The 24,773-nt window shown below is 37.7% G+C and overlaps 1 protein-coding gene across 3 annotated transcripts in view; it reads left to right on the plus strand.

The window, feature by feature from the left end:
* The window catches only part of TACR1 (tachykinin receptor 1), a 197,793-nt gene that overhangs the window by 165,099 nt on the left and 7,921 nt on the right, over positions 1-24,773 (plus strand). For 2 of the 3 annotated variants that reach the window (XM_075858488.1, XM_075858490.1), the window contains 3 exons: positions 14,276-14,426; positions 17,746-17,936; positions 19,716-22,940. In XM_075858488.1, coding sequence (XP_075714603.1) covers positions 14,276-14,426; positions 17,746-17,936; positions 19,716-20,010 — 637 coding nt within the window. In that variant the 3' untranslated portion in view covers positions 20,011-22,940. Of the gene's footprint in view, positions 1-14,275; positions 14,427-17,745; positions 17,937-19,715; positions 22,941-24,773 lie in introns of those variants that run through there. The other variant, XM_075858489.1, reaches the window with a different exon arrangement.

The raw sequence follows: 24,773 nt of genomic DNA on the forward strand, positions 1-24,773 counted from the left end.
ACTTCTTTAATTGTTTAGGAGAATTGTAGATCTGTAGAGTTTGGATTTCAGCACAGGGTTACATTGACTATGTAGAAATGGCTAAAGCAAAACTGTGCTCATTCCTCTCTACTTCAGACCCCATAGCAGTAACATGGCCTGCCACTATGATATGTACAGTATATTCTACCATTTGATAAAAAAAAAAGTTGATTTGTGATGCTCCCAAAAATAAGAGTCCTTTTTTTAAATATAGTAAAAAAAAAAAAGGCCTTTGCTTATTGTAAGGTAATGGATTCAATGATTATAGGTAGCAATAACTACCCAAGGACACAGATATAACAAGAAATATACCATAATCGATTTATTATACTCAACTGTAGATATGAAGTTAACTTTAGGGTTGAGCAGCCCAACCGCAAGAGAATCGCTCCACCAGTGTGATACCAAGAGAAATCGGCCAAGCACGTATTTGTCCTTCTCGTACTAGTTGAGGCTCTATGACTATGATAGGTGCTCACTTTTCAAGACAACTGTAGTGCAGTTGTGAAAAAAAGAGGGTTCGAGCACTTCACCCAACTCTACGAAGGTTATGTAGCTCAATGAATATTAGCATGTTTTGTTTTGTTTTTGAAAAAAATATATATTTCAATCCCAAAGTTCACTTGTCACTTCCATTTCAAGCTGTATGAAACATAAATCCTCTTTTTTTCTTTTTCTGGACAGCTCTACATTGACTAAACACTGTACTTAAAGAGTAGCCAGTTGCCACCAATGCTACATTTGTAGAGGTCATTTTTCCTGTATTTTGTTTTAATTTATGAAATATTCTCTTATTCATTATTGACTAACTAAATCGTTAATTTTGTTCTAAAGATACAAGGCATTATCTTACTGAAATAGGTACTAAGTTTAAACATGTTTTTTTTTCCCATTATTATTTTAATTTAATGAAGAGTCTTCAAACCGATTTTGACTGCAGGTAATTGGTCCAGAATGCCCTGTCTTCTGTATATCTTCACTTCAGATTTCTCAATGATGTGATCTTGCAATCATCTCTTTCTAGCATTAACTCCATACAGTATGGTGCACAAATAGAAGTGCCATATGTTGGTCAAATAACACCTCCAATGACTAAATAGCAATGCTGTACAGTGCCACGACCACCACACATGCCGGTGACACACAAGTAAGCCCCTGTTCACTTCACGTTTTCTGTATACGTGTTATTTTGGCCTCCGACTGGCTGGTATACGTCAGTATGATGCAATAAAAAAGGGTATGGAATAGCGTAGTAGACTATGCTTTTCCATCCTGCGGAGTGCAGTAAAAAAATATATCTGTTAAACATATACGTTTATTTCAACATGGTAGCCTATGGGCGATGGATGTCACAGAATGTCATTTGTCACTGATATCCATTAAACGGATACATCAGGAGATTTTCAAAAGCCTTTTATGACATATGTTAAATGGATGACATTATAGCCTATGGGTGACAGATGCATTAAACAGTGTCATCCATTCCCCCATAGTCTATAATGGCATCCATTTATCGGATATATCTTAAAATATGAGTTCATGACTCATCAGTTATATGGATACCATTATAGCCTACATGTATGACGGATACCACTGTTAGGCATCCATCACAGGCTACATTTAACACCTGTTCTTGGCATATACATCAAACATAGGCCGAAAAACATGATGTAGACATAGCAATGTTGCAATGCAACAAAACAGGTAATACACAAAGGGGGCTGTGAAAAAAATCACGAGGTGCCGCACAGTGACCAAATTACAGCTCCATTCATAAAGTAATCTAATAACAACGTTATGCAATGACTAAATGATATTGCTAAACAATTAATATTCAGATCTGTGGTGATCACAAGTCTCAAGTGTCCGGTTATATGAAGCACCCCATTCAGGGGGCGGCTGATGCACCCTGTGTGATAGATTACACACTCCTAAGGCAAAACATCTCCTTATGGTGACAGACTACATTTCTTGTCTAGTTTTCATTAAGAGTCATATTTTTTTTCAAAATGTTTGAATTTGGATGTTACCTTTATCCATTATGCTGTGCACCGAATCATAATAAAATACAATGGAAGGAAATTTCCACTCATTTTCTACATTACCTGTGTTATTGTTGACATGACGGACAAGTGATGGGATCAGTGAGCCTTATACCGATTCCTACATCTTCACAAACACGAAATAGATAATTAATGTTAATGATGTTTTTATACATCCTCATAAGAAATTTGGGGGCCTTTAATCGATGATAATGCAATGCAAAGCTATCTGTCCTCCTGAGCGTTGCTGCAGCAAAGCCGGAATATTTATCAGCTCTGTATACATTTCCACAGACTCTTTGCTAATGACGAGTGAAGACAGAGGTGCCGCGGGCTGCCTCTCTGAGCCTCCTGGGTAAGTTTTCTCTATTGTGTAGGAAGCCGGAGACCTCCCAAGAAAACTGCAGGAAAGCAGATCAGTAAATGTTTAAATCACCCATGAAAACTTCACAGCCATTCCCAGTGGCTGCTTCTATAAAGCAAAGACAGCTTGGTGTTTGGGATTTACATGAAGAATACAACATTCTTTTTTCACTTGTCAAGAAGGCCGCTTAAACTGCTGATAAGGATTCTGGGTAATTTTAAGCTAATTATTTCAGTGGCCTCAATGTCCTTCATGACCACGTGCTTACTTATTCATGACTGGAATCGGGCAGGTAACAGATTCTGCAAAAAACTAGACAATTTTGGTTGCAAAGATTCTCTCTTAAAATGTATATATATATATATAAATGATATTATATTAATTATATACACAATAGAATAGAAAATGGAGCTGCACGGTAAGGAGAACCTTCTCAGGTGTGTGCTGACATCAAGGCAAATGACTAGTGCGCCTAACATACAACTGAAGAAACACGGATGGAAGCAGCACTCCAGGTTGACATTCAATGAAAAAACTTATATTCACCCAGTGTAATATTTACATTATTATTACTATTATTATTATTCTTAGTCGACTATGCTATTGCTTCCGGCAAAACGACGGGTCCGGTGCACAACAGAGACATATAGAAACCATGAGCACCGGATCTGTCACCATTGAAATCAATAGTGATGGGAACGGAAACCTCTGGTTTCCGTTTGTGTCTGTTCAGGCTCCCGTTCTGATGGAAAGCTCCAATGGAACGTCAGAACAGGACCCCAACGCAGATGTGAACGAGGCCTAAGCTGTCATATGTGTGTAAATGAGGAATAACATTATTTCTGGGCATTATATAGTATGACTTGTATCCTTTTTTATATATACAAACATAAATGTCATCAAATAGGTTGTGAACATAGTCTAACTTAGGTAAAATCTAAATATTCAGAAAATGTTTTTTTATTAACATTAAAAATCAAATGGAAAAATTTCGTTCTGCTACATCTGAATAGAGATATCTCAATTTGCCAAGGAGGCAACTATTTATTCATGTTGGTTATTACTTAAAACATCTAATTCTAACAACTTAATTTAACCATTTGAAAACCAACTCAAGCAATAATAGTAATTATTGTTGAATTGTATAACAAAATCTTTCAAGAATTTTCTATGTTGATAATACAAATGCTCTTGTCATATCCACTTAAAGGATTTCTCCTATTAAAGAAAGTGATGAAATATCACTAGGATGCTCCATTGTACAGGGAAAAGCAGTGCAGTGGCCGCACTGCGACAGACAAGTAAAAGCAATATGGATGTGGAGCTCAAGCCTACGGCCGTTTCGCGTGTACCCGCGCTTTGTCAAGGCCTTATAACACATAAGAAAACTTTACTGTTACATACAAAGTAATAAAAAATAATTAAAACATTAAGATTACTATATCCGGTCTGTATTTAGCACAGTAGATTGACAATGTTGCACTAACAGCAACATTACGGTCTATAGATCGTAGCGGTCAATTAAACAGAGCGGTCCTAAAATCCTCCGCCAATCTTACACTTACTAAGTGAAACAACACATGTTCATCCGGAACGAGCTGTTGCAGGACATTTTCTATTTCAGGTTATGATCTACGGGAAACAGGTATAATAGCAAATCAGCTACGCTATGACACCGCATACTTGTAGGGAAATACATTTGATTCTCTAGGTAAGGAAACGGCAGTAGGCTTGAGCTCCATATCCATATTGCTTTTACTTGTCTGCCGCAATAAACACAAATTATTTCACTGAATGGTGAGTGCCGTGGAATTTTTCTACCAATATTGTTGTGCTATTACTTATCGTTCCAACCACTGAGCACCACCTGTTGTGGATTGAATTGAACCTACTTGAGAATAATGAGGCTATGTTCACACGCTTAACAAAAAAATTTAAATAGGCCGTGTGAACATACCCTAACTGTGTCTGGTGCTGGGACTCTTAGTGCTCCAAGAGCTATAGCATCTTTTTCTTGACCTCCTGGACATTTATAAAAAATAAATCAATAGTCTGTATTGGATTTTGAGATGAAAAATTGGTTCCCCCAAACTTCAAGCCTTACGGAGGCATTTCTAAATAGATTTAAATTAACAAGTTGTTCATTTACAGTTCTCACAGGAGAACTCAAGGTCACCCTCATGTGTTATAGGTGGGGGATATTGTAGATGCATGTAACAGGTGAACGTTTTCAGAGTACCAATAGCTCCATAATACGTAGGGAGTCCATGTGACGTGGTACAGGCTTGGTGCACACAGTTTTACCTTGTCCATGAAGCTTTCCTATGATAGGTGACACCATTTTCTTTAATAGTGGAACCATTACTTTGAAAATAGTCGCTAGAATAGATTCCATAGAAAATCATGTGAACCGTACTACATGGAACAATGGCAATAAATTTTACATGTTACTTCCACAGCTGCATTTTTCTCAATTGAATTCTGTGGCTGAAAATTGGCACAAAACACTTTGTATTGGTCATGCTGCTGTGTTACAAAAACCCACTCACTGTTATAAAACACTTGGCTGCTGCTGTAAAATACCACGGGGATATATAACATGAAGATGATTAGGTGTTTGCAAGTAGGAGGTGAGGAAGACAAGGCAAGTTAGACTTTGGTTCTCCATTCTGTTTTAACCAGTGGTGAGATGATCATACTATATTGATAAGTATATATTATGTTATAGATTTACATGAATTCCAAAACTGAAATCTGCACAGAAAGCTAAAGCAATGAGACTTATAATATCAAGTATGAGTGCACTTTAGAGGGGGTTCCAAACCTTCCTTATTGAACCAATTTACAGGAACCTTATGCAAAAAATGATTCAGCTCTTTAAACTTAAGACAAAGTACAAAACTATGAGCAGGGTATTGTGCTGCTCTCGAAGTTCTGTAGCCATGAGTTGGGGTGTTGGGTTCCTTACACTAAAAAAATTACAACATTAGACCCCATCAAAGGAGTTAAAAGGGTTGTCTGGGTGTGTTTTTCATACTAATGACCTATCCTGAAGGCTCATTCTCAGGATTGGTTGTGGTTTCAGAGGTCGGACCGCCACCGATCATTAAGTCATGGCATATCCTGGGGATATTCCATCACTTTATAAGATGGGAATAACCATTTAATGTTCTATTATTTTACTTAAACAACGCTTTTATACTTGTTTTAGATTTAATGGGCTTTGTCAGGTCTTCTACACTACTCTATTTAAGCAGCATAGGATAGGTGGAAAATTCTGAGTTCAGGGATATATCGTTTTATATGATTAATTCTACTGCCAGTAAAGTAGAGAAGTAGAGGGTTAGCTAAATAGAGCGACCCTCTCATTCGAGGAGCCACAACATCTGTGCATTTCACATTGGCCATTGATTTTCAATGGGAATTGATATATGATTATTTCCCCGGTGGTAGTGTTGTATGCTTCCCCAGCAGATTACAGCTGATTGCTAGGACTCCCAGTAGTGATACCCCCTATTATAGGGTCCCGATACTAGTCATTGAGCCCATAAAATAATAGGGTATTGACAATACAATAGTGCCAATAGAAGTGTACCATTTATCTTCCGCCTTGTATGGAAATGAATATGTAGTAGTACGGTTAGAGGCTTACTGTTTGTATCTTCAGAAAACACCCCAGCTACTAAAAATTTTTTATCACAGACGCATTCGTTATTTTCTGGACTGGCCAAAAGTCTGAGAATTTATAGGAGAGGTTAAGCATGGAGTGAAGCTCCAGGTGATATGTTTTCCATTGATCCCCCTCTGTTAACTCAGCTGAACCATTGATTCCAAAAGCAGTTACACCATTAAAACCTAAAATAAAAACTATTGCAATACAGTTAGGTCCAGAATTATTTGGACAGTGACACAATCTTCATAATTTGGGCTCTGCATGCCACCACATTGGATTTGGAATTAAACAACTGAGATGCAATTGAAGTGTGGACTTTCAGGTTTAATTCAAGGGCTGGAAAAAAAATATCCTGTGAAACGTTTAGGAATTGCATCCATTTTTCTGCACATCCTCCTCATTTCCGGGGCTCCAAAGTAATTCGACAAAATAACATTACCATAAATAAAATGTGTTTTTTTTAAATGTTTGTAGAGAATCCTCTGCAGGCAATGACTACCTGAAGTCTGGAACCCATGGACATCACCAAACGCTGGGTTTCCTCCTTTATGATGCTTTGCCCAGCCTTTATTGCAGCGGTCTTCAGTTGTTGCTTGTTTGTGGGTCTTTCTGCCTTAAGTTTTGTCTTAAGCAAGTGAAATGCAGCTCGATAGGGTTGAGATCTGGTGATTGACTTGGCCATTGCTGATTATTCCACTTCTTTGCCTAAAAAAAAACTCCTGGGTTGCTTACGCAGTATGTTTTGGGTCATTGTCCATCTGTACTGTGAAGCGACATCCAATCAACCTTGCTCCATTTGGTTGAATCTGAGCAGAAAGTATATCCCTGAACACTTTAGAATTTGTCCGGCAGTTTCTGTCTTCAGTTACATCATTAATAAACACTAGTGACCCAGTGCCTTTGGCAGCCATACATGCCCATGCCATCACACTGCCTCCACCATGTTTTACAGAGGATGTGGTGTGCTTTGGATCATGAGCCGTTCCAAGCCTTCTCCATACTTTCTTCCTCCCATCAATCTGGTACAGGTCGATCTTAGTTTCATCTGTCCAAAGAATGCTGTTCCAGAACTGGGCTGGCTTCTTTACATGTTGTTTGGCAAAGTCTATTCTGTCCTTTCTATATTTGAGACTGATTAATGGTTTGCACCTTGTGGTGAACCCTCTGTATTTGCTCTAATGAAGTCTTCTCTTTATGGTAGACTTAGATACTAATACACCTACTTCCAGGACAGTGTTCTTCACTTGGGTAGATGTTGTGAAGGGGTTTTTCTTCACTATGGAAAGGATTTTGCGATCATCCACCCCTGTTGTCTTCCGTGGACGTCCTGGACTTTTGGAGATCACGAGATCACCAGTGCGCTCTTTTTTTTTTTTTCAAGAATGTACCAAACTGTTGATTTGCCCACTCCTAACATTTGTGCTGTCTCTCTGATGGATTTCTTCATTTTTTTCAGCCTAACGATGGTTTATTTCACTTGAATTGAGAGTTCCTTTGACCTCATGTTGTGGGTTCACAGCAACAGTTTCCAAATGAAAATGCCACACCTGGAATCAACACCAGACCTTGTACCTGCTTAATTGATGATGGATTAATGATGGAATAGCCCATGCAGCCCATAAAATAGCTTTTAAGATAATTGGCCTATTACCTTTGGTCCCTTGAAAAAGAGGCAGCTACATATTAAAGAGCTGTAATTCCTAAACCCTTCCTCAAATTAGGATTTGAATACCCTCAAATTAAAGCTGAGAGTCTGCACTTTAAGCCCATATTGATTATATAACTGTATATTCAATATGTTTTGGTAATCACCTAAAATGCCATAACTTATGTCACTGTTCAAATAATTCTGAACCTAACTGTGGTCAGCAGGATTAGATTAAGTTTAGCTTAGTTCTAGACCTTTTTATTGAAGATGTCACCAAAGTACATCATAGCAAGAAACAGCACATGATCATACATGAGGGATGGGAAAAGGCTCTCGGTGCTCTCCAGAAAACCTGTATCTGGCAACAAATTACTATACTATCTATACTTAGTATACTTTCCAAAAGATATCCTACAAAGTTGTGACAAGATGGTACATCACTGCTAGAAGATCATCTAAGTTCATTCCGTCATATTCTAATTCGTGTTTTTATTTTCGTGAAGAGGAGGGCAGTTTAGCTCACATATGGTTGTCCTGCTTAACTGCCTGCTCCGATTGAAAGAGAGTTAAAGGGGTTTTCCAGCCAGTAAAAATTGATGGCCTACCCTCAGAATATGCAATCAAAAGCTGATCGGTTGGGGTCCGACTCCCAGGACGCCCGCCGCTCATCTGTTTTGAAGGGGGTGCTGTGCTCGTACAAGCGCTGCTTCCCCTTCATTTCTACTTGGTCACTGTAAAACGTCGACACATATGTAGCGGCGACTCACATGTATTGCAGCCTTTTCTCCCATTCACTTCAGTTTATTATTCTACCTAAAAAGAGTGCTGCACCCCCTTCAAAACAAATGATCGGCTGATTGATGGCGGATCCTAAAGATAGGCAATCAAGTTTTACTGGCTGGAAAACTCCTTTAAATGTCTTATTAATTCTAGATTGAAAATAAATATTCAACTATCCCCATTGTCGGCTTTAGTTAATGCTGATGAAAAGGGACTTACAAGTAAACTTCGAATACTAGTTTTTCATATAATCTCTGCTACCAAATGAACTATTGCCATCAGCAGTAAATCCCCTAGTTTTGGTAAGTTGAAAAAGTTTTGTTTAACTTACACCTTCACTTTCCTTTACAAGCTCTTTTTTGGAGGTATGTCACTTAATCATGGGTGGAATTACCTCAATATCTCTTAGAGATCTACCTAATTTAGATTTTATTGGATTATAGGTAATTCCCTCCTTCCTGAACGGAGACTTCAAGACTTGATCTTTTGCTCTATACACAATGTCAGTTAATTTATTTTTTCCGTTTCATGGAGCTAAACAAGCTCATTGTTGCCTACAAGATATTGATGATTTTACTATGTTCTCCTCCCTCCCTTCTTTCCCTTTTTCCTTTCTGGCTTCCCCATCGCATCTCCCTTATATGATTACTTTTTTTTTTTTTTCAAAGATAATACTTCCTCTGCATAGCCTATTTTATCCCGAGATGTTGGACGCTTTTTTATTTTTGAAAAAGTCAATAAAATATTTTTTTTTTAAAAACCCTCACATGAGACCTTCATAGTTTTTAGCTATACCAAAATCTCGAAGGCTTATGTGAAGAAAGTTCATAGAGATATGCAGCCATAGTAGATTAACTAACTAAAACGTACACATGAAGTATACAACATTTGTAGAGTGTGTTAGGCCCTTTTTGGGACTTGTCCGAAAATATGGCTTGACTTAGCATAAAAGGCGACGTAGCTGTGGTATAACGTTATACATAAGTGTCTAAAGATGTGCCAAATTTATCGTCCTGCATTAACTAGTGATAAGTTTGGCATATCTAGTCTAATTTAGAGCTTTCTAAATTTTAAGACTGTATTAGAAAAATCTGCCACTATGTGTACAAATAACTGGAATCCCATGAATTAAAAAAATGATTTTTTTATTTAAAAAAATATGACATAGATGTATTGTCAGTTAGGGCACAGCAGTTTATTATTCTAATTAGGGATACCGAGTGATTTCCATCAACCATTTCTCCAATAAAATAAGTTATTGTACTGTTTAAAGGGATGCTCCAGACAAAACTGATACACTGTGTTAGGCCTCACGTAGGACCTGAGGGGGGAAGCATGACATAGGGATTCGAAAAACATTAAAAAGTGTTCATGCACCGCCCCCTAGGGCTCTGGACTAGACATAACACAATGTATCAGTTTTGCTCAGGGTGTTCTTTTAAGGATCATATCACTGTCTACATTAGTGCAGGGAGATATTGTCATAAAATGTCAGTCTTATGTGCGAAAACATACATTATATCTCCATACAACATCACCGCACATACATATTTATATAATCAAAAAAATGTGCTCACAAAACATAGCAACGTTTTTGACTATACGGGTAATGTGCCAAAATAACAGTCTCTCGCAGAATATTGTCCCTGTATTAAGCCCTGCTTAGTTTCACTGCAAAGTGCAATACTTACTCTATGCCAATAAAAAGAATTTTGCATGTGTAGTACATTGCGCCTTGTCAGTAGGAGACATTTATAATAACAGATACATTTCAAAGTAATTGTATCCCCTACAGCGACAAGTAAAGGTGAGATTACATGGGCAGATTGGCGCTCGTCAGCTTGCCCTTTACATTAGCTGAAGCAATACTGTATGGGGATGAACGATCATTAATACGATCTCTCGGTCCCCATCAGTTTGCATCATTGTTTGCAGCACATCCACTGTTTACATGGGCCAATAATCGTTTAGGAATGCTAGTTCCCGATTATTGGCCTATAGAAATGGACTGCAGGAGATTGTTTACTATGTACTAGGGGCATAACCTCTAGTAGCCCCTTGGCCCCAATGAAAACACTGTAATATGGCCCCCACTTACCAAGTGCCATTTACAATAACAGTGTCTTCATATGTGGCAGAGGGTATTTAATCCCTTTAGGCACCATGGCTGGGGCCAGCCTTAGGTTGGAAATCACACACAGAAAAATATACACATACACAGACATATATAGACATAATAGACACACACATACTAGAACATATACACACACAGAGACATGTGCACCCAAAAAGGAACTTACCATCTCACCTTGCTGCACAGAGCTTCCTCCTCTCCTCGAGGAGCAGAGAATATAGAGTTCAAACGGCCTGCACAGTGGCGCCCCCGACATGCTGGGAGGCTGCAGAGCCCTGTGCAATCGCACAGATCGCACTCCACTAGGGCCGGCCCAGACCATGGCTCAAGTGCAACTGCAACCCTGCTACCCCTTTAGCTATGGGACTATGCCTTGTTATTAGTGGGGGCAATATGCCATACAAATAGTCTTCTGTATGGTGTTTTTGGGCAATTTCATGTGGCATGACAAAGTGGGTATTCTGAATTATAGTGATTGCTGGCACAGCTGTTGTGCTGTGACAAACATGGGCCCCATTTTCACAATGTTGGGCATAGAGCCAGCTCTACCACTGGGGTAGACCGACCGCCCGGGACACTGGCTCCTTTGACAAACCCTGGGAGTGTTGTAACATCAGGTGTCTGGTCTGAGGTCTAAATGCATTTAGGGTCTGCTTAATTTAAGGGTTTTATCTGTGGTCTGAAAAATTTAGGGATCTGGTCTGGTGTCTGAATTAATGTAGGGGTTTAGTCTGGGGTATGAATTACTTTAGTGGTCTGTTGTGTCTGAATGAGTTTAAGTGTCTGGTTGTATCCGAAATAATGAATTGGTCTGGTCTGTGGTCTGAATTTATTAAAGCGTCTTGTCTGAGGTCTAAATTCATTTAGGGGCCTGGTCTTGAGTATGAGTTTATTTTGTGGTTTGGTCTGGGGTCTGATTAATTTAGGGGTCTGATCTGGGGTCTTAATTAGTTAAGAGGTCTGGTTGGATCTGAATTAAGAGGTCTGGTCTGGGGTCTGAATTTATTTAAGGGTCTGGTCTTAGGACAGAATTAATTAAGCGGTCTGGTCTGGGGTCTGATTAATTTAGAGGTCTTGTCAGGGGCCTAAATTAATTTAAGGTTCTGGTCTGGAGTCTGCATTTGTGTTGATATAGATGGTGGGGATGGACTGCAGAAGCGAGGTGCTAGATATGTCTGGGCATCAAACTCTGCAGTTATCAGGAGAAGTCGTCATAGGGATTTGGGCCAGATGAAGAAGAAAGGAATGAAAACTACTCCAATCAGAGAAGACGTCACCTGTCAGTCACTGAATTCAATAGTTATTTCTCCGGCTTGTAACTGTGTTTTATCAGTACTGAAATCTCTTGTGTAGTCTGCAGCATGATAATACTCTGCAGACCGCCTGTGTAGAACTGGTATAGTACCACTATATGGTCACTGAATGGCAGTATTATTGGATATTTTGGTCTTTGTATACACTAACTATAAGAGCATGTGTACGCCTGTCCCTGACTCTGTGATTAGGTATTTCTGTGTTCTACTTATATTTTCCTCCTTGTGTTCCACTTATATTTTCCTCCTTGTGTTGATGGTGTGGCAAACAAAACAAAATACGCAAACTTTTAAAATTTAGCAAGTTTCCAACCCCCTTCATCTCGGGTTGATGTTCGCCATATCAGTTAAATTCCCTGGCAAAAACCCTGGTTGGGCACACCACCAAAGGGAATATTAAATCGTCCAATCATGTTTCATGTCTCTAAAAGAACTGTCAAAATCTAAACTGTTTATCTGTCGTAATAATATATTGTCAATTCGCCCAGCAGATTGCAAGCCTGCCTTGTGTCTCCTGGATTAAAGAATTAAACTGTATATTTATCAGAAGAGTGTGTTTGGTTGTGTGTCCCTCTTCCAGCAACAAAATCCGTCAGTAGAAGTTGTGAAGTTTGCCACACAAGTAGTTTCTGAAGTTGCTTGCCAACTCAAGTAAAGTGCTTCACAGCTAAATTTGTATACACAATTGTGATGTTACTGTGACTTTTGTACAACTGCCATCTGTAAATCACTACTCTCTGTATGAATAGTACAATCACCATAGCATATAGATCAATGATGTATCCATTTTAATTTGGAAAACTATTCAAGGTCTTGACTTGAGGATTATGTCTATAATAGTAGTAAAGATAATATTACGATAATATTAGGATTGGAGGCACAACTTCATGTGAAGCATTTGTCTTCACAACTCAGGGGTATTGCAATGGGGAAGGGCATAGCTGGAAATCAAAGGGCCATGCAGGAGAACCCACACAGAATACCATTTCCGCTTCTTCTCTTTTCACCCTCTTTCTGTTGGCGTCCCCCAGCTCATCTCAATCTTTTTTTTTTTTTTTTTTTATAGCCTAGGACAGTTAATAAAATCCCATGGCTTTCAACACAGCTTTTATGCCAACAACACCCAAACTTATCTTTCTAGCCTCAACGTTATTCTACATCCTCCTTCTTCTCCCCCTGCATTCTAAAACTTAATATGGACAAAAAACAAATTCATCATCTTTCCCCATCTTACTTAATCCCCTCGCCAGAACTATCAGTCACAGTTGTAAATTTTCACAGATAACCTACTAGACATTATTCAGGATACGTGTATGTATACCGACATAATACCACATCAACATGCAAAATAACTTTTTTTTGTTGTAATGCACTTCTGATTGGGGCGCCATTTTGCCTCTACCACTAGTGCCAGCTGAATATTCATTAAGAAGAGCACCCCTGAACACCCACGCATAATGACTTAATACCAACACATGACTTTAGAGCATGGATATGTATTTATAACATTTTATATCTCACACTTTTTAAGGTCTAATAATTCTATTCATACAAATTTCCTTAACATATATTCCAGGGTGACTTTAGTTCAGTAAAACCAAAGGGGGTCCTAACAGTCCTGCTTGGCTTTACTAGAAGTTCATATTTGGCCAGTGTGAATACATAAAAAAATGTAATATATAGAAAATACACCAATTTTTGTGAATATTGTTTTAGACAAGAAATGCTTATTCTAAATTAAAATTTATTTTCCACTAGCTCATGTAAGAGATGTACTACAGCAAGAACATAAACGGGTTTCCTATGTATTATCACAATCTGCGGTACATTCATTTTAATGTGTAGCATAATCTAATAATAATGATAATCCAGGACTTCTGATAGCCAAGCCCTAGTTGAGGGCACAAAACAGCAAGATAATATGGGAATTCACAAGATCAGAAGCTGAAGACTGAGCAAAGATAACCTATTAGGAGACAATATGGATTAAAAGAAAAATAAGTGAAAGTAATATATTGTATGTTAGCATTTTATTTTGACTGTCTTCCAGGAAGTTATCTATACTTAAGTTAAAGGGGTTCTCTGGGATTTTAACATTGACGGCCTATCCTTCAAGTGAATACGAAGAACTGCAGTACAGCCCTCATACGGATGAGTTCTAAGAAAATAATTTTATACCAAAACAAAAAAATCTGTACATAATGTGAATAACTGAGTAGCACATAATATTCTGTGTAGACCTCAACTTAAAAGCTTTATCCTTCAGCCTCCTAACATGGTGATATATCTTATTCCTATAGGTATCAGGTGTCTGTTTTTTGCCTCATCTACGTACTGCCCCTGCTGGTAATAGGGTGTGCATACACTTTCATTGGTATGACTCTTTGGGCCAGTGAGATCCCGGGAGACTCATCAGACCGATACCACGAGCAGGTTGTAGCAAAACGTAAGGTGAGTGATACAATTCTTTAGCAAGTTATTCAGAACATTACACACTTATGCAGTAACTCCTTTGCCACCGCAACCATTTTAAATTTTTTCCTTCCCACCTTCCAAAAGCAATAACTTTTTTATATTTCCGTCGACATAGCCGTATAAGGGCTAGTTTTTGTGGGATGAGTTCTAGGTTTTAATGGCACCATTTATTGTACCATATAATGTACTGAAAAATGGAGAAAAAAAATATTTGTGGCGAGGAATGGAAAAAAACAGCAACTACTTGTTTTTTAAGTTTCGTTTTTACAGCATTCACCATGTAGTAAAAATGGCATGTTGACTTCATTCTGTGGGTCAATATGATTATGGCGATACTAAACTTATATGCTTTCTTTGTGCTTTACTACTTTTACAGAAAAAAATTGATGGAGCGGTGTAGGGGCTTTTTTTTTTAGCAGGGCGAGCTTTAGTTTTTATTGGAACCATTTTTGGATACATACGACTTTTTGATCACTTTTTATTCCATTTTTTTGGGGAGCTGTTATGGCGGATTTTTAATGTCATTTTTTTACAGCATGCCCCAGGTTATAAAGCATTGTATTGTAATAGTTTTACAGATGTGGTAATACGAGTTATTTTTTTCTTCCCAACATTTGTCGTAAGTATACGACATGGAAAGCCAGTGCTTCCCGCAAAATGTCGTATACTTACGCCAAATGCTTGGCACCGGCTCAGAAGCTGAGTCGGTGCCATCATCCCCGGATGTCAGCTGTATCGGACAGCTGACATCCAGCTGTAATGGCGGGGACCAAAATTAGCTTCGATCCCCGCCATCAACCCCTTCAATGCAGCGTTCAAACGTGATCACTACATTTAAGCTGTTTGCAGCTCATCGGAACCCCAGCAATGAAATTGCTGGAGTTTCCGGCGGCTGCAATGGCAACCGGAGGCCTAATACTGGCCTCCCTGTCTGCCTAGCACGGAAGCCGGTCAAGATTCCATAGCCGCCGGAGAGATGGCGCCGGCTCAGGAGCTGATATGGCTTCATCAGCGGTGGAAGTCAGCTGTATATTACAGCTGACATCCACCTGTAATGGCAGGAACTGGAGCTATCTCCGATCCCTGCCATTAACCCCTTCGATGCAGCAATCGAAAGCGATTGCTACATCTTAGCGGTTGCTAGCAGATCGCCAGCCCTGACAGGCAATCAGGACGGGCGAGTGCTGCTATGGCAACAGGAAACACAATGGTCTCCTGCACTGGCATTAGGGAAGCAGACTAGGCCCCGCCGGGAGGCGAAGCCTAATCGGCTTGCTGTCAGTGAATAACTGACAGATCTAATACATTGCACTACGAAGATAGTGCAATGTATTAGAAAAAGATAAATCTGACAGTTGGACCGTCAAGTCCCCTAGTGAGACTTGAGAAAAAGGGTTCCCACTGTTTTGTCCCCTCAGGGGCTTTGTACATGTGACATGGCCTCCGCAAACCATTCATGCTAAATGTGAACTCCAAAAGCCAAATGGCGCTCCATCCCTTCTAAGCCCTGCCGTGTGTCCAAACATCCTTTTATTACCACATGTGGGGTATTGTTTTACTCGGTAGAAATTGATTTACAAATTTTACGGGCTTTTTCTCCTTCAGTCCTAGTGGAAATTAGAAAAAATTAGCTAAACCTACATTTTCTTTGAAAAAATTTAGATTTTAATTTTCACGGCCTACTTCCAATAATTTCTGTAAAAAACCTGTGCAGTCACAATGCTCACTATACCCCTAGATAATTTCCTTGAGGTGTGTAGTTTCTCAAATGGAGTCACTTTTGGGGGATTTTCACTGTTTTGGCACCGCAATAGCCTTTCAAACCTGATATGGTTCCTAAAATATATTGTAATAAAAATAAGGCCCCAAAATCCTCTAGGTACTCCTTTGCTTCTGAGGCCGGTGCTTCATTCCAGTATCACGCTACGGCCACATGTGGGATATTTCCTAAAACTGCAGAACCTGGGCAATAAATATTGAGTTGCATTTCTCTGGTAAAACCTTCTGTGTTATAAAAAAAAATTAGATTAATAATTAATTTCTGCAAAAAAATATGAAATTTGTAAATTTCTCCTCTATTTGCTTTAATTCCTGTGAAATGTCTAAAGGGTTAAGACATTTTCTAAATGCTGTTTTGAATACTTTGAGGGGTGAAGTTTTTAAAATAAGGTGACTTTTTGGGGGTTTCTAATATATAAGGCCCTCAAAGCCACTTCGCAGCTGAACTGGTCCCTGTAAAAGAAGCCTTTTGAAATTTTCTTGAAAATGTGAGAAATTGCTGCTAAAGTTCTAAGCTTTGTAACGTCCTAGAAAAATAAAAGGAAATTCAAAAAACAATGCCAATCTAAAGTAGACATATGGGAGATGTTAATTAACAACAATTGTGTGTGTTATAACTGCCTGTCTTACAAGCAGATATATTTAAATTGAGAAAAATGCTAATTTTTGCAATTTTTCGCTAAATTTTGGTGTTTTTCACAATTAAATACTGAACATATTGAGCAAATTTTGCCAGTAACATAAAGTACAATGTGTCACGAGAAAACAATCTCAGAATCGCTTGGATAGGTAAAAGCATTCCGAAGATATTACCACATAATGTGAAACATGTCAGATTTGAAAAATGAGGCTCTGTCAGGAAGGTCAAAAGTGGCTAAAGAGGGAAGGGGTTAAGGGAAGAATGGGAAAAGGGTTTTGGTTTTTTTATGACAATATACTGTAATACTTATGTATTCCAGTGTATCGGGATTATTAATGTCTTCTATAAAGTCCTGCTTCTTGTTGATGGTTTCCAAGTAACAATAGGAGCAGGACACAGGGATTCAAAACAAAGCAAACAGAGAATCCTTGTGTCATACTCCGTCTCCTTAGGCCCTGCTCCTCAGAATTGCCTGGAGTGTTCATTAAAGTGGTTGTCCAGGGTTTAGAAAACATGGCTACTTCTTCAAAAAACAACGTCCATGTGTTGTGTCTGGTACTGCAGCATGGCTCCATTGAAGCGAATTGAGCTAATTTGCAATACCCCACAGGAGTGGCGCTGCATTTGGAGAAAAGCGACCATGTTTTCCTAATCCTGGACGGCCCCATTAAGCTTGTAACTCATCAGATTTTGTGAAACAAGAAGTCCCAGCATACCAGGACGGCAGCTTCTATGGCTGGGACTTGCAGTATTACAACATCTGAAGAACCACATGTGGGAGACCATGGATATAACCTATTGAATCTTAGAATAATTCTGCAAAATGCTCACTTTTGACCCTGTATCTGAATATTTGCTCTGTTCTGTGCCCATCAGGTAGTGAAGATGATGATCGTCGTAGTTTGCACATTTGCAATTTGCTGGCTGCCGTATCATATCTACTTTCTGCTGCAGACCCTCGGTTACACAATTCAGAAGTTCTACCAGCAACTTTACCTGGCTATTATGTGGCTTGCAATGAGCTCCACCATGTACAACCCCATCATTTATTGTTGTCTGAATGACAGGTGAGTGTACAGCACCAGTTGTAATGACCTGAACATATCATATGTTATATCTTATTATCGGGACCGCCTGTTGGTTATGGATTAAGCTTGTAGAACCCCCCCCCCCCCATGTACTGTAGGTACCACCACCATTAAATGTCAGTCTAATAATGCATATTAGTTATTAAATAAACTAAAAATATTATCAACATTTATTGATTTATGCACCAAGAACTACAATTTGAGAGCCAATAGATGAGTTTGTATGTAAAAGGCAACATATCGGTCTAAAAAGAGCAATACATAGTGCCATAGTCATAGGGTAAGGGCATTGCTAAGTTCTTAAAATATCACACAATTGTCACGTTGAGCATTATGTTTGGCAGGACTGTTTGAAACGTTCCCCGGAATGTATGCGCCAGATGTATGCACCTGTATGTCTATACAGTTGCATATGTCTGCCATTGAAAAAAACACTCATACAGAATGGTATATATCTTTTTGGTATTGAGAGGGTTTTTCAAGTTGAGGCAAAGGTATACCGGCATAGACCTGCCAAAAGAATGACAAAAAGGACAGACTTTTGGCATATATCTGCCTAATAGAAGTCTTCAGGCCACGTTAGACATATACCTAAGGGTTAATGTTCTGTTCTATACACCACACATTGTGCCTAACCTAGCCTTTTTCCATGCCATGGGGCTAAGCTGCAATTTGAGCCCATGGACAGGGGTGGGATTGTTTCTGGATAAGGATAGCAGACCTTTATAATAACATACAATCCCTTTAATCCTTCAAGAGCCCTGAACAATGAGAGGCAGGATAAAGCTGAATTAAGGAATGGAACTGCAATAAAAACATATAGCTCATATAGCAATGTGCAGATAATGTAAAAAAAATAAATAAAAAAAGTTTTCTCTTCACTCCATCAATCATCAATCAATTATCGATCAAAGCACAATACTAAACTATAACAAAGGTCTGCAAAATGTATACTATGGCAGCAGATAGTAATTGTAATGTAACATATTGAATAAAAAGGATGGTAGTACACTGCTTTTTTACACTATATAATCTTTTTCTTTATAAGTCCAGGGATATGAAAATGTAGTTGGTCCTGCCGGGCACCTGCTGCCATAGAGAAAATGTATTTAGCTTTATATCTTCCGTTACTGCATGACATTATGATGTTTTTATACAGGAGCTGTTTTTATCATATTATCATTTCTACAAAACGTCAAAAACAATTCTCAAAGCCTTCTTCTAACCTTGTTCCTATCCCCAGATTCTAATATTCCTTATCGTCCTCTTTGCTGCAGAGCTGCTCCAATAATACACATACTACAGATGTTCTATCAATATTTTAACACCAGCAATTGTAGAATTGAAATAAAAACTGGATTCAATTGAATCTTTTTGTGTTTTCAGTTTCCTTTTATGTATAAGACATTTTTGTTAAACTGTAGGACTTCACCTAGTGTAGCTATAGAAGGGGCTGAGGTAGCACTCACATAAGGGCCCTGGTACCTTAGGGGGCACAAAGGCCGCTCTGTCACATAAGCAGATGAGGAAATCACGCAGTTAATTTTCATCTCAAACAGTGTTATCATGATTTTGTGATTTTTCTAAAAAAAAATATTTAGGTGGAAAATTTCAGAGTTCTCCTGACAGTATATTGAGGGAATATTATGACACTGCAATAGCAAATAATTCAGCGACAAATGTTTTATGTATGAATAGGGACAGACTATGACCTTAGAAGTTCATGTAAAATTAAAGTTTCACTTTCTTTATCCCAAGGTTCCGTATAGGCTTTAAGCATGTCTTTCGATGGTGCCCGTTCATCCGTGCGGGTGAGTATGAAGGTCTGGAAATGAAATCTACACGGTACCTTCAAACCCAGAGCAGCATGTACAAAATCAGTCGTATTGAAACCACCGTATCATCTGTCCTAAGTGCCAACGATGAAGAAACAGAAGAGAACCGGAAGAGCAGCAAACGTCTGTCATTGGACCTCACTTCCAATGGTTCTTCTCGAAGTGTCTGTAAGACCATGTCTGACTCATCCAGCTTCTACTCAAATAATTTATCATAAATTATGTCCCACCAACACCGGGATAATCCCTAGGTGTACATTCCGTGGCTCGAACCTCTGCTAGGCTGCTTAACCCTTACCATGGAGTACTATCATTTTCCATCCATCTTTGCCCTGGCTACAAGTGAAATAGATTTTGTTTACAATTTCAGGATCTTATCTGTTCATTTTGTTAATGAGAGATGTTTATATCCTGACAAGTTTTCCTTCAATAGATATTTTAAAGTTTCTCCAAACATGGAAAAACTTTAAGGTCTTGGAGATGCTGACCCCTTTACAGCTATTTGCAACCTCTTTACATTTCTATACATTTAACAGCTCTGTTACAAAATCCCAACAGGAAATTTAGACATTTTGCCATTTTCACCTCAGGGAGTGATCAGTGTTCTTTCATTACAATATTCCCAGATATTATAGCTGTAAATGCTTTCAGTTTTTTAGTCTATGTTTTTGTCCCTTCCAACAAGTACCCATCGTACTGCTGAAGTAAACTATAAGAAGTTAGATACTTCTTTAAGTAAAAATCTTGGGCTTTAAACTGAAGTTTCAGTCTTTGCCTGGCATATCGTTGAGCTCCGACCTCCAGAAACCTTACTAGTGGGTTCTTCTAGACTACTTTCTGATTTTTCCTTTAACAAAACGTCCCTTCTTTATGTTACTGTAGTATTTAGGCCACATATTATCAAAACCATACCATGACTGCCTCATCACCTGCATGGAATTGAGCCATGATCCACCCTGTTACCAGTATTTATGTTAACACTAGTGGTTTAAGAAACCATTACATGCAGTTGAAGAGGGCGCGCCATACTCTGGTGGAATGACCAAACAAACTTTTTGCATCATAGAACTACTAGTGAGTAAGTTTGAGGGATAAAAGATAAACCTAATGGAAGCAGGAACTTTTTTTCCTTTTTACTTTGAACATAATATTTATATTAAATAACTCAGTTGTGCTGTAACTCAGAACATCCCAGTTAAAGCAAGTTTGTATTTACCCTTACAGAGCATAAGTCCAGATATTGTTCTTCTCAGAGCTAGTTTATAACATCCAGTAGATAAATGCTAATAACAAAAGAGGGTTTTTTCATGTAAATTTTTGACACTCCATGGTTGTCGACTAGATGCAACAATATGCAAAAGAATGGTTGCACAAATATCCCCAGGGTCAGTGTTCCCAATCAAGGTTTTGGAGTTTCCTCACAACCTAGTTAAGGGTTACCCAGAAGACAACTGCAAGAGCTGTAACTTTTACTGTAAGTTTGACAAAATGTTTTTGCCCCCTAAAAGACTCTTGACATGGGACAGGCAAAGCAGTCAACACTATTTCAGTCAAAATATAGAATAACAGAATACTTTATCTGCCCCTATAACAGACTTCTTTGGATTAATAATGTAAGTTGGGTTCCCTGGTAGTTGCAAAAATTATTTTAGGGAGTTCCTCCATGGGAATAAGGTTGGGAACCACTTTCCTAAGTATATGAAATCAGTCTGTGGGATTTTGCTGATTATTATAAACTAGCTATGTGAATAACTTTTTATCGCTTATTTAACAAATGCCTACGTGGCAGATAAGATACCTTCTAAACATATTTTACATATATACATACTTTACATGTTTGGAAGTTTGAGCAAAAATTTTCAAAATATCGACTTAAATGCAGACCATACCAGGCTAGCTATGTGTCAGATTCTATAAATATTCATGTTTAATTCCATGTTAGGATCATTCATCTTTAATGACAGTAGTGGGGTCAGCACGAGATGTATATAAACACTGTTTAGCGACTGATGTTACATACTTTAAACAAGCGGTCAAGTCCAGATACTAATCACTGCCTCCGAGTAAAATCTTCCCTTTCTCCTTTCTGATTAACTGACCCATTTCTTTCTGTGTAAACTAATTGTTCAGGACAAAGCAGTGGTCTTAGCTGAAGAAGGAAAATAAAAACACTTAAGTTTTACAGATATATAACCACCCAGAAAGCTTACTCACAAAAAGAACAACCAACCTCAAAACCTAAAATTAAATACAACTGAACTCCTTATAGAATTTAGCTTTACACATTTATTTTGTTTGTTCCTCTTGTTTAGTTTGTGGCATATTACTTTTTGTCTGTAGAGACTACAGTGACACCTACAGGCTCTTAGAGGCATTACAGTGTTTCATATTTGTGCATAATTTCAAAAGTGGATCTTAGAACACTGCATAAGTCAAGTGGAAAAGGACAGAATGTGGTCCATTAAGCTGATAATGAACTGGCCTTATACACGTCTGTATAAAGGTAAGGAAGACAATATAATCCTGAACAATAAAGTAAATTTGAGTGATGAGAAGACAGCATTTTCAAACAAACAGATAAGTGTTAGCGGCCCGTATGTATATACAGTACCAGCGGACACGGGCGAACTGACCATTTGGGCATCAGGTCAGTGCCCAAGAGCCCATGTTCAGAAGGGGCAAAGTATCTTTCATTCGATAACAGCAATCATTACATTTAGAGGTGCAGTGCCAGTTAGAAGAAAATGTATGATATGAGTCCTGCTGAAATGCAGTTTGTTGGCAATGTTGGTAAGGGGCCCTATTTTGCTCCGGACCCTAGACCACTCTCAGTCCGCTCCCTGGGAGCAGATAGTGTATTGTCACCTCTTGGCCACGTCTTCTTTTACTAAGCATTGACTAGCCTCACCAATGAAAACATTGGAGAAACTGACATCCATCTCTGCCTTATGTTACTATAGTCTTTATATATAAAAAATAAATACCGCAAATGTGTTAGGTTTCCTAATATACATAAAAGAGCTCAATTGTATTTAATTTTATTAAAATATACAAAAATTATTGTATAATGCCAGATGTCAATGAAGGTGCAGAAGAGTTTATAAATGTCCTTTAAGTAAATAAATGCTAAATGCAAACACTACTATTATTATAACAATATTATTTAAAAAAAAAAATAAAATAAAAAAAAAAAAAAATATATATATATATATATATATATATATATATATATATATATATATATATATATATATATATATATATATATATTTTACCTTTATTCCAGAATAAGTTACTCAAAACTGAGAGCATAAAATATTCATGGCAAGGACACATGGAAACAGCATTGGCCATAATATTTAAATGAAAAAACCCAAATCTACTTTATATGTATATTATTCCTAGAAACTCCTTGACAATGAAATTGCTCTTTTAAAGCAAAAAAAAAAACAAAAACACAAAAAACACAAAAAACAAATGTGCAATATACTATGTGACATATATTTTATTTTAATATATTTAATATTAATATATTAAAGCCTACCTCTGGTATCCTGTATGATAAAAGATATTCAGGTTACCTGAATTTTTGAGTTTCGGGCAGAGTTTGGCCTTTCTAATAATATGACTCGCTACTTTTATGATTTTAATATGTAAATTAAGAGTTACTTGACATGTATATTGTGATGGGATTTATCAATTATGCCTTGTTTCTTTTTTTAATCTTATTATAAGTGCCAAATGCTTTTACTTTATAAAGAAAACACAAAAAACAGTATTTACCACACATTCCTCCAACTTCCATGTACTCTAGAAGCCACCATGGGGAAACATAAGTATTGATGGTAATATAGTATATTCTTCATTGATGTATATTTTGCATTCAAATGACACTGCCTTTTATTAAGATTATTTGCAAATTCTCTATCGTAGCCTCTGTGGTACATATTGTGGTTCTATTTTATTTTTTTCAAAAAAAATCATATTATGTGTTAGAAGTGAAACCTATGTTTCTTAAATGTCTTCAGATGATTATAGTGTTAAACGAACATTTTAACAGGGTATTTACTGAATATGAATGTGAAAAACATGTGAATAAAATACATCTTCGGCCACCTCTACCTTTCCGTATTATGGTGCAATGGAACATTCTTGTAAGGATTGATGAATATTGGTGACATGATGGATCCAGTGTTCTGTGATGGAAAGTTCCATTCTAAAGGGAATGCATATAGTCTAGAATGAAGCCATCAGATGGTTACTGCTTTAATTTTTAGTGTATATAAACCTTTAGAATATTAAGGAATTCATTTTTATGGTGTATTTTTTGCAACTTACTGTAGCACCCAAGCTTAAGATGTTGTGCAGCCCTCCGATTAACCACAGTATATAACTCTGTACGTTGTGCTCCATGAGCTGCCTTGTAGATGTGCTGTATATGAGTATGATCTGCCTTTGTTACATCTGTAAAACGCTGTACATGTTTTCACTGTTCAGACAAAAGCAGTATTTTCACAAATAAACATGTTGTTTCATTACATGATCTGTAGTGGAGAATCGTAATGTTATACTGTCAGGGGCCAATGTGGAGAAAGACCCTTAAAGGCAATTCTCTTAAGGTGATATAATCGTAAAATGACCTGATATTTGCACTTACATATGTTGTAACATCTGTACATAGGTCATTTTGTGACACAAAATGGATTTTGTAAACATGAAATATATCTTGTTTTTACAGAATTGATTTTGTCAGTACTGACAATTTCTAGCTATATTCTGCAATATATTATTTTTACTTTTTAATTCAATGGGCAGGCAAAACAGGTAGTTGGATTTTGATATGATAAATCTATGGGTAATAAACAAACTGAGTATAATGTTACATATATTAAGGCCCAACATTTTTCCACTTAACATTGTATTTAGATATTTAAAAAATAATAATTTTCACAATAAATGGCACAGGAATTAAAATTTGAAA

The sequence above is a fragment of the Rhinoderma darwinii genome, chromosome 3, assembly GCF_050947455.1.
Source record: "Rhinoderma darwinii isolate aRhiDar2 chromosome 3, aRhiDar2.hap1, whole genome shotgun sequence".
Lineage (NCBI taxonomy): Eukaryota > Metazoa > Chordata > Amphibia > Anura > Rhinodermatidae > Rhinoderma > Rhinoderma darwinii.